Consider the following 11,277-nt stretch of genomic DNA (forward strand, 5'->3'; position numbering starts at 1 on the left):
CAATTAATGTCAGGAACACTAATATCAAATCGTCCAGGTTTTTTTGGATTTTTAACTATTTGAGAAACAATCTTATCAGGTAAGAATTTGAAGATACGTTTAGTCCTGTTAGTTCTTAAATGTAATGTAAAAAATTCACCTTTTTTTACAAATTTTACCATAGAAAATTTGTGACGTAGTCAATTTAAAGAGCATTGTTCAGTGGCATTGATAACCATCCTTGATGGAAATCTTTGCCTTGGTGTTGCTCGGACTTCCCCGTTGGTATCGTGAAATTACCGATAAAAACCACAGGCAGGGCCTGCCACGCCCTAAAAACGTATGTTGAACAGTCAACCCTAGCAGCATGACTCGGCATTCTCAACGAACGCACCGCGATAGTAACGACGGCTAAAATTAGTGTGTGATTAGCGTAAACGTCGCGTCCAGTTTTAATGGGTAACGAGAGAGCTTCGCCGGTGAATCTTCGTCAGTGCAACAGGCAACAGCTGAAGTAGCTCTAAAACGGCTATAAAACGTTTGTGGTAGGCAATTAATGCCTCTTATCCGAACTGAATATGTCTTAAGTTATGTCAGCTACTAAAATTTAACCTCTATCGTTGAAATGGTCTGCTTGCGGTATTTCTTGTGAACGAACATTCGATTTACGAACTTCAATCGGCCATTTTTGGTGGCGCTGCAGCAGCGCCAGTCAGCGGGTTGGTCCCTAGCATTCGTAATATAATGTTCTATAGCCCTGCGGCAACTGTATGCGGGCGGGCTATAGTACTAGAGCAACAGCTGAAGCTGGCTCCTTGTCTCTCGTGTTGAAGCCCAAGAAGAGGCCGCGCGCCGAGCGGTGGAAGAAGCTGGAGGAGTCGCTCGCATACAAGGGAGGCAACGTGCTACGGGACTATCAGCTGGAGGGAGTCAACTGGCTGTCGTTCTGCTGGCACAACAAGTACGTGATTATGTGCACGTGCGCGCGTTTGTTTGTGTCGACATGCCCGAGTGTGTATGTGCGTGCGTGTGCGTGTGCATGCATGCGTGTGTGCGTGCCTGCGTTGTGTGTGCGTGTGCGTGTGCATTCATGCATGTGTGAGCGCCTGCGTGTGTGTGTATGTGTGCGTGCGTACGTGTGCGTGCCTACGTGTGTTTGTATGTGTGTGTGTGTGTGCGTGCAATTTCAACATTAGAACTGTAAGCTCAGTACAAGCTGCTAGAACTACAAGAAACAGCTAGTGTAGAGACAGGGTTCTGGATTCGCGAGAGCAAAAATCACGTGCTAGGTTTGTTGTCCTATCTAATTTAAAATGCAAATCGGTGCACATATTGGGGAAAAGATTGATGTGCGATAGTTGTTCACTGTTGTCGTTGTTATTTTTGTTGAGCAGACGTGTACCATTGCATCAACAGTTGTTGACTGTTGTTGTCGTTGTTGTTTGTTGCTGAGCAGACAGAACTGCATCCTGGCTGATGAGATGGGACTGGGTAAGACCGTACAGTCGATTGCCTTCTTGCTAGACGTGGAGCAGGTCGGCATCACAGGACCTTTCCTCATCATTGCGCCGCTTTCCACGATCCCGAACTGGCAGCGAGAGTTTGAGACGTGGAGCGACATCAACACGATCGTCTACCACGGAACGTACGTGCGCCGCTCGCTCGCTCGTAGTTCGCATGTTCTCTTGTGAAATCGCGGAACGTACGGGGGTCGCAAGCCGTTCCCTATGCTCATCCCCGTAGTTCGCGTGTTCTCTGTGAAATCGCGGAATACATGTGTGCCGCGAGCCATTCCCTCCTCTCGCCAGGTAGTTTGCATGTTCACGGTGAAATTGCGGAACGTACGTGCGCTGCCACTCTCATGCCAGTAGTTCGTATGTTCTCAGTGAAATCGCGGAACGTATGTGCGCTGTTCGCCGTTCCCTACTCTCCCGCCTGTAGTTCGTATGTTCGGCAGTGAAGCCACGGAACATCAGTGTCACGCATGCTGGTCCTAGCTGTTCTTAGTAAAATCAGCGAACATACATGTTCCAGGGTCTCCAACCATTCTTCATTCTGCGGAATCATTACGATTTCTAGGCTTAATTTCCGCATTCTGCAGCGGCAAGGTTATATTCCTCATTTCAGTTGCACTGTACAAAATGTGCACTGATTGTTTGCATTGTTCGCTTGGACACATTGTTTTAATTCAGGCATTTTGTATCTATCCCTGGGGAAAAATACTATACGGTAAATGAAATAGCCTAAGCATACAGGCGCTGTCTGCAAGGTGTCGCGTAGTTTGGCTGCTAATCAGACGAGGGTTGTAGGGTTGAGTCTAGGGTTGAGATAGTGTTATCAGACATGAGAATATGGCCCACAGTATGCCTCAGATTGCAGGAAAATGGCAGGAATATTTCAAATTTTTCTGGGGGGATGCCCCGAGACCCCCTTAACACTGGCATGCCTACTGCACGCGGGCCTGCCTGCGGCAGCCAAGGTACATTTCGCCCCTCCCCTGCCCATCAATCTCTGAATACGCCACTAGTTACTGATCACTGCGGGAACATTCCGCATTTGGAGTTCACAGGGTTGGAGACCCTGATGTTCTGATGCACACTGTTCCTACTGTTCCTACAGCATTTCAGACTGTTCATTGTTGCTCGTTTCTGTTTCCCTCAGGGCTGCTAGCAGAAACATGATCAGAGAATACGAAATGTACTACAAGAATGAGAAGGCAAGTGAAAATCAACACTCTTTCCTAGAAATGCACGAAATTTCCTAGAACATTCTTAACTAGAGCACTCGGAGAGCACTAACCTCTGCCAAGGCAGCTCAATTCTCTCACCGTGAAAAATTTTATTAATTAATTGATCCGGATCACCACCAAAATGTAATCAATTCTAAATTACCCCATTTCTGACCTATCTTGAAAATTTTATTAATTAATTAATTAGCGTGCGGGTTGTAACGGGAACTGCGTGCGTGTGATCGGCAGGGCGAGTACATCATGGAGTTCTTCAAGTTCCAAGCGCTGATCACGACGTACGAGGTGGTCATCTCGGATTGCTTCGAGCTGCGGGAGATTCCCTGGCGCGTGGTGATCATCGACGAGGCTCACCGACTGAAGAACCAGAAGTGCAAGCTGATGGAAGGGCTGAAGCTACTCAACGTGGTGAGTGGCTACGGGGAGACGGCGGGAGAGGCGGTAGATTTGTAAATTGTAGTGACAGGGTTCGTAGCGGGTCTTCCAAAGTCTTATAAGTACTTATTTTGCCAAAAATAAAATAAGGGCCCTTATTAGTAGTTATTTTTGGTGAAATCTTAGAAAAGTACTTAATAGTCCTTATTTTTTGCTAAAGGACCATTTTTCAACATTTTCTGTGTTGAATTTCGGCGAAACGGCTTTATATAAATATTATTAGCGTACTTTAATAGTCGGTCATCTATCAGAAATCGCGTAAAAAAGTCTTATTTTGGCCTCCAGAAAGAGTCTTATAAGTCCTTATTTCAACATGTGTCTTACTACTATGAACCCTGCTGTGAGTAGGTGGGCAGGGTGGTAAGTGAAGAGTAGATGGTGGTAAGGCCTAAAAAAAATGATGTGTTTCCGAGAACCCGACCCTACCTAGCAAATAGGGGCCGACTCTTTGTTTTCTCCATTTTCAAAAAAATAAAAAATAAAAAATAAAAATAAATCAATCAATTATCAATTCTCAAAAATTAATTATCAATCAAAAAATAATCCCTATAGGTCTACCCTACCTAATTTTTCCAAGACCGTTCTCGGAAACACATCATTTATTTTTTTAGGCCTAAGTAAAGAGTAGGCAGGAGAGGTGGGGATGTGTATAGTAGAGGGTGGTTAGTAGTGAGTAGGTGGGCAGGGCGGTAAGTCAGTAAGTGGAAGCTAGAGGCTGGTAAGTAAACAGTAGAGTGTGGTAGGTAAAGAGTAGAAGGGGCAGCTGATAAGTGAAGAGTAGAGCGAGGTAGTAGGTAAAGAGTAGAGTGTAGTAAGTAAAGAGTAGGTGGGGAGGCTGATAGTGATAAGTGAAGAGGGGAGGGAGGTAGTAGGTAAAGAGTAGAGTGTAGTAAGTAAAGAGTAGGTGGGGAGGCTGATAGTGATAAGAGAAGAGGGGAGGGAGGTAGTAGGTGTGTAGAGGGTGGTTGGTAGTGAGTAGGAGTGTAGAGGGTGGTTGGTAGTGAGTAGGTATATAGACGCTATGTAATGTTCGCACCATCATGACCTGCACGCGGAGTAGCATGTTCACGCGGTTCTCGCTGCTGTTCGCAGGAACACCGCGTGCTGCTCAGCGGAACGCCGCTGCAGAACAACGTGCAGGAACTGTTCTCGCTGCTCAACTTCCTCGAGGCTCAGCAGTTCAGCTGCATCGACGCGTTCCTCAAGGAGTTCGGGGACCTGAAGACGGAGGGCCAGGTGGAGAAGCTCCAGCAGGTAGGTCGTTCGTTCGTGCGTGTGGTCGCGCCGCGACAGTAGTGATGTCACGATCATCGATTATAATCGATTATCATTTGAACAGTGGCTTGAACCAAGCGCTTGGTTATCAAAATCCATAATCGATTTCATCAACAACAACAAAAAATCGAAATAAATGTAAAACTTGGAAAAGTAATGAGAATCCGAGATATCATTGCTACTATACAAGTTATCCTTTATTAACATACATGTATTATACACAGTAGTAAACAGTGCAAAACAAACAGTAAACAGGGCTAAACAAGCACATACATGCAAACACGTACATGCACACGACATTACGCACACGCAGGCATTCAACACCCCGAGTAACCGATTGTAACCGATCATCGGTTACGTGGGTCCAACCGATGATCGATTACGAAATTACAACCGATTGACAACACTACGTGACAGCATCAGGGCACGCGGGCGGAGGGGACAGGGGAGGGTTGTGTGGGTGTTGTGGAGAAGTGGAGAGGGATGTGTGGGTGTTGGAAGGGGTGGAGGGGAGTGGTTCTAATTTTCCCGCGTGGCGATTGATTATTTAGGGTGGGGTTATAGGTAGGGGCAGTGGATTTTAGTTTGCTTAGCGCTGTGAAGACCTGTCATGGTGAAATTCATCTTCATCTGTTCATGTGCACCATGTTGTAATCGTCTTGTTTAATGGATGCTTTTCTTGGTGGTTAAGCTTCGGAGATGATTTAGTAGTACTGGTAGCGACAGTAACAGGTGGAGTGGTTCTATTTTGTGTGTAGCGTACGTGTTATTAAAAACTTGGTCTGATTATTATCGTTTCTCTTGCTAATATCAGATTCTGAAGCCAATGATGCTTCGTCGATTGAAAGAAGATGTGGAAAAAACTCTGGCACCGAAGGAGGAAACGATTATCGAGGTATGTAGCTATTAGTAGGTACGTACGTAGAAGTAAGTATGTTACCCCATTTATTCTTTCTTGCCATAAAATAGATGGTAAGATGACAACCTGTATATGAGAGTCACAGAAGGGAAACTTCAGAGGTGTTTTAAAGGACAGGTGTCTGACCTTTATAGACCTGTGTCTTTTTACATGAGGTTTTACTGTGTTATTGGTCAAATGGTAGTTGTCATTTCTGCGCGAATCATAGTTCTCAGTCATAGTGGCATAGATGTTAGGATTTCTGCATTAATTACACTTTGCTGTAGCAGCGGTTGCCACGGTAATTACCGTTTCCATCCCCGTGGCTATTGTGAGCGGGCCGACTCCCACAACTTCTACCAACTGCTGTCAACTACTGTCAACTTCTAACAGCTACTGCCAACTACTGTCAACTTCTAACAACTACTGCCAACTTCTGTCAACTACTGTCAACTACTGTCAACTTCTAACAGCTACTGCCAATTACTGTCAACTACTGTCAACTTCTAACAGCTACTGCCAACTTCTGCCAATTACTGTCAACTTCTAACAACTACTGCCAACTTCTGTCAACTACTGTCAACTTCTAACAACCACTGTCAGTGAACGACGAGCGTGTTTGCGATTTCGTTCACCAGGTGGAGCTGACAAACATACAGAAGAAGTACTATCGCGCGATCATCGAGCGGAACTTCGCATTCCTCTCGAAGGGCGCGTCGTGGAACAACGTCCCGAACCTCATGAACACCATGATGGAACTGCGAAAGTGCTGCAACCATCCGTATCTCATCAAAGGTACTGTAAGGCTGTTTCTCGTACGTTCTCGCACACGTCGGTCAATGAGCGTAGACGGTGATGGTCGAAGACGTCTTATATATTATAGACGGCTTTATTCTAATACATATGTGGCTACATACACAAACCCAACCGTACGCCAGTGCCACACCCTGCCTTCTCTCTCGAATATTCCTATCCTCCTATATAGGTCCACGCTGCGCCTCATTATGCCGTGACGTCGCACTGTCCATTGCCCTATCAGGAGCTTTAGCTGGCCGTATTGATTGGTTAATTATGCTGACCGGTGATGGACGTTTTGATGAGTCGTCCTATTTTGCAATCGTGTCGAATGGTGGTGCGACACCACCATTACTGTGCCACAGTACGCACCAGCGCCCTTACTGATCAGGAGGCGTCAGTTCGCAGGGTTTCTTCTGAGGCAAAATTAGACAACTGAGGGGGCTGCAGGTAATCTAAATGTGTCAGAAGCCAGAGCAAACATGATCTATTTATTTTTGGGTTGACAGCTTGACACTATTTTGACAACGGCAGGTAAATACATGAACATTTTCACAACGGCGGTGCGTCACTGTGCCTCTTATGTGTAAGAAACCCTGGTTCGTTGGCAAATGTTAACCCATTAAGGATTGCTAACATGCTGGGTGCTGTGAGTCAACTCTAGGGCATAACTACCACATTAAATTCATGCTCTAATTAATTAAGAGATGGTATTGGATTAAAGGCCATTAATTGATTCAATTATTGCGAGATCGTGAGCCAATCAGGAGCAGTTCTCTGATGATGTTGTCGTCGTCTTGGTTATGCATCTCGTTACACAGGGTTCGAATATAACGGGGAAAAAAGCATGTTAATTGGTTTGGGAATTGTGGGTTCGGGAAATTTTCGCTAATGTCATTAACGCTGTCGTTGTGATTATCATTGTTGTTGTAATTATCATTGTCGTTGTCATTATCAATGTCGTTGGAATTATCATTGTTGTTGTCATTGTTATCGTTGTCGTTGTCATTATCACTGTCATTGTAATTATTATTGTTGTTATCATTATCATTATCATTGTTGTTGTCATCGTTATCGTTGTCGTTGTCATTATCGCTGTTATTGTAATTATCATTGTTGTTGTCATTGTCGTTATTGTTGTCGTTGTCATTATCAATGTCGTTGCCATTATCGTCATCGTCATCAATGTTGTCGTCGTCAATATTGTTGTTATAATTATCGTTGTCGTCGTCATTATCATCATCGTCATCAATGTCATCGTCGTCATGGTTTCCGTCCTCCGCGTTGCAGGCGCCGAGGAGAAGATTCTGAACGAGTACCACGCCGACCATAGCGAGGATTCGGGGCTTCACCTGCAGGCGATGATCCAGTCTTCGGGCAAGCTCGTTCTCATCGACAAGCTGTTACCGAAGCTGAAGCAGGACGGCCACAAGGTGCTCGTATTCTCACAGATGGTGCGCTGCCTCGACATCCTAGAGGACTATCTCATCAAACGCATGTGAGTCTGGCTTCAGTTGATTGATTGATTGATTGATTGATTGAGGAAGTGATTTGTGAATTATATTAAGTGCAGTTGGTGTGTGTGCTAGTTGAGTTATCACCTACTTGATTGATTGATTGATTGATTGATTGATTGAGGAAGTGATTTATATTAAGTGCAGGTGGTGTGTGCTAGTTGAGTTACCAACTACTTTATTGATTGATTGATTGATTAATTGATTCATGGAGTGAGTGATTGACACGAGGTTAAGTTGTTAAGTGTTAGTTGAGTCGATAACCAGATATGAAATGAAAATACATTGGTAAATGTTAAGGATATGCATATATATGTTGGCTACAAGAGGTTGCGAATTGTTTGGCTTCGGTTGATCGATCAATTGGGATCATTACAAACTGTTGAACCCTTGTGACAGAACCTCGGTCCCCGTTTACCTGTCAGAACCACCTGGACTGAGGTTTATTGATTAGTAGAATGATTGATTGATTCGTTGCCGTAGGTATCCATTTGAGCGGATAGATGGCGGTATCCGTGGCGACCTGCGACAGGCGGCCATTGATCGTTTCAGCAAGCCAGATTCAGACAGGTGGGTGAGAGTATGTACAGAGCAGGACGCTGGCGTTTTGGCCCTCCCCTCTCCCTCTCCCCCCTCCCCCGAGCCCAAAAATCCCATGAATCTCCATGTGTCATAAGGTGTTGATAAGAAGGACGCTGGTGTTTTGGTCCTCGTCTGGTCCCCTCCCCCCCCCGAGCCCAAAAATCTCCGCCTGTCTTTCATAAGGTGGAGAAGACTAACTTGTTTGTAGAGAGTGTTTGCCTTGGTTCTTCTCCAGCTTGCCTGAAATCCCAGCAATGTGTCTCGGTCATTCGATTGCGAGGGGATTCTCGAGGGAAGGATGCGTGAGAGGGGAGTGGTCCACAGAGGGGTAGCACGATGCGTATGGGGGGAGGGATCCACATAAGGGATAGCGGGATGTGTATGGGGGAGGGATCCACACAAGGGATAGCGGGATGTGTGAGGGTGAGTGATCCATGGGAGGGATAGCAGGATGTGTGAGGGTGAGTGATCCATGGGAGGGATAGCAGGATGTGTGAGGGTGAGTGACGATGGCTGTTTCTCCGTCGCTGCAGGTTCGTGTTCCTGCTGTGCACGCGCGCAGGCGGCCTCGGCATCAACCTCGTCGCCGCCGACACCGTCATCATCTTCGACTCCGACTGGAACCCGCAGAACGACCTCCAGGTACCGCCACCGCCTACGCACGTTTCGTTGTCGCGCGACTCGTGCGTTTTGTATGCGACGAGGGTTTAGTAGTGCTATTCGATGCGTAGTTGTGCGTAGTAATCGCCGTGCCTGTAGTGCAAGATTCGGAAATGAAATTTAAGAAGAAAAGCAGTCGGCGAGCCCTTGTTCAGTCGCCTCCGCTAAGTTAGCTAACGGCGCCCCCTGGTGGCTGTTTTCTCAGGCGCAGGCACGCTGTCATCGCATTGGTCAGACGCAGTCGGTTAAGGTCTACCGGCTGATCACACGGAACTCGTACGAACGAGAGATGTTCGACAAGGCCAGCCTCAAGCTGGGGCTCGACAAGGCCGTGCTGCAGACGATGAGAAGCGAGAAGGAGAAGGAGAACTGCACCGTGCCGGTACGTATGCCAAGTTTGTGTGTGTGTGTGCGTGTGTGCGTGCGTGCGTGCGTGTGTGTGTGTGTGAGCGTACGTATGCCAAGTTTGCGTGTGTGTGTGTGTGTGTGTGTGTGTGCGCGCGCGCGTATGCGTGTGCCTGTTTGTTATTGTGTATCATTTTTGTGTGTTATTATTTTGCTCTCCCCCTCTCTTTCTTTATCTCTCTCCCTCCCGTCTCTTGGTCACCCGATCACACTAACCTCTCTCTATGTCTCTATGTCTTTATGTCTCTTGCTCTGTCTCTCGCTCGCTCTCTCTCTCTCTATCCCTCCCCTCTCTCTGTCACCCTGTCATAAACCTCTCTCTCTCTCTCTCTCTCTCTCTCTCTACCTTGGAGAAGGTGCTTCCCTTGACTCCCTGCTGCATCTGCACTCCCTTCCTCTCCTCTTCCTCACCCTCCTCCCTCTTACCTTGGAGAAGGTGCTTCCCTTGACTCCCTGCTATATCTCCCCCTCCTCCCCCTTCATCTCCCTCTTCTCCTCCTCCCTCCTACCTTGGAGAAGGTGCTTCCCTTGACTCCCTGCTGGATCTGCACGACCTCCCCTCCCCCTCACCCTCTTTCTCTCACGCTCCTCCCCCTTCTCTGCCCCATCCTCCTCCTCCTCCTCTCTCCTGTCTCTCACCCTCCTCCCTCCTTACTCGTTGGAGAAGGTGCTTCCCTTCACTCCCTGCTGGATCTGCACGACCTGCGTGCGTCGTTTCAGGATCTGATCGATGTCTTCTTCGCAGAACTGCTCGTTCTGCGTGTCATCCTCCATGATCGCTCCGTACGCTCCCTTCTTCAGCAGGTCCTCTATCTCCACCTTGGTCAGCTGCTGCACCTGCACGGCAGAGCGAGCGAGAGAGAGAGAGAAAGAGAGGTTAGTGATTGGGTGACCGAGAAACGAGAGGGGGGCGAAGAGAGAGAGAGAGAGTGAGATGGGAGAGAGAGAGGAGAGGGAGGGAGGGAGGAGGAGGAGGCGAGGAGGTAAGAGGGAGGAGGGTGAGGAGGACGAGGAGGAGGAGGAGGCGGGGGAGAGGAAGGGGGTGCTTGGAGGGAAGCACCTTCTCCGAGGTAAGAGGGAGGAGGGTGAGGAGGAGCAGGAGGAGAAGCCGTTGTTACAACTTGTAGCAACAGAACGTTTTTCAATTTGTTTGCAGTTTGCAGGTGAAAGGAGGGAGAGTTGGGGAGCATTCACTGTAGTCGAGAAGAGCGGGTGGTAGAGATTGTGCCCTGTATTGTTCAGCAGCCACACAATGATATCACACAATGATATCACACAATGATATCACACAATGATATCACACAATGATATTACACAATGATACCACACAATGATACCACACAATGATATCACGCATACCCAACATTGTTTCCTTGCTTTCAGGCCAGTTTTGCGTCCTCCGGAAACAGGACGGATATTGACATCGACGATCCAAACTTCTGGCAGAAGTGGGCGAAGAAGGCTGACATCGATGTGGATAAACTGGGCAGGGTGAGTGAGTCTCGTCGCTCGCGCCTTGTTCACGAGTGTTGCAGTCACGCAATGTGGCAAGGGGGGGCGCAACTTAGCGAGGAAGGTAAAGAGATCGACTGCTTGTCTCTCGCTACTGAATCACCACCAGGTGCCGTCGCCTACTGGTTGTAGCTTATTGAGGGGCATTGGTTAGTATATGTGCGTGCGTGCGTGCGTGCGGACTCTCAGCCATCAAGTGTGGTGGCAGCTGCATGAATGTTTTACGAACGTTCGTAGTGGGATGACCAGTTGACGACAGTGTGACGCTCAGCTGCTTGCGGCGTGGTGACCAGTTGCTTGCGGCGTGGCGACCAGTTGCTTGCGGCGTGGTGACCAGTTGCTTGCGGCGTGGTGACCAGTTGCTTGCGGCGTGGCGACCAGTTGCTTGCGGCGTGGCGACCAGTTGCTTGCGGCGTGGTGACCAGTTGCTTGCGGCGTGGAGATCAGTTGCTTGTCGCGTGGAGACCAGTTGGTTT

General features: G+C 47.7%; 1 protein-coding gene across 1 annotated transcript in view; it reads left to right on the forward strand.

Moving 5' to 3' along the window:
• The window catches only part of LOC106810973 (chromodomain-helicase-DNA-binding protein 7-like), a 64,135-nt gene that overhangs the window by 13,425 nt on the left and 39,433 nt on the right, over window positions 1-11,277 (forward strand). The window contains exons 10-22 of the mRNA XM_014814474.1: window positions 813-940; window positions 1,436-1,624; window positions 2,641-2,695; window positions 2,957-3,133; window positions 4,253-4,414; window positions 5,250-5,330; window positions 5,972-6,128; window positions 7,419-7,626; window positions 8,126-8,212; window positions 8,758-8,866; window positions 9,090-9,266; window positions 10,333-10,359; window positions 10,673-10,784. Of these exons, the coding sequence (XP_014669960.1) occupies window positions 813-940; window positions 1,436-1,624; window positions 2,641-2,695; window positions 2,957-3,133; window positions 4,253-4,414; window positions 5,250-5,330; window positions 5,972-6,128; window positions 7,419-7,626; window positions 8,126-8,212; window positions 8,758-8,866; window positions 9,090-9,266; window positions 10,333-10,359; window positions 10,673-10,784 (1,669 nt within the window). The remainder of the gene's footprint in view (window positions 1-812; window positions 941-1,435; window positions 1,625-2,640; window positions 2,696-2,956; window positions 3,134-4,252; window positions 4,415-5,249; window positions 5,331-5,971; window positions 6,129-7,418; window positions 7,627-8,125; window positions 8,213-8,757; window positions 8,867-9,089; window positions 9,267-10,332; window positions 10,360-10,672; window positions 10,785-11,277) is intronic.

The sequence above is a fragment of the Priapulus caudatus genome, unplaced genomic scaffold (assembly GCF_000485595.1).
Source record: "Priapulus caudatus unplaced genomic scaffold, Priapulus_caudatus-5.0.1 Scaffold491, whole genome shotgun sequence".
NCBI classification, from domain to species: Eukaryota; Metazoa; Priapulida; class Priapulimorpha; order Priapulimorphida; family Priapulidae; genus Priapulus; species Priapulus caudatus.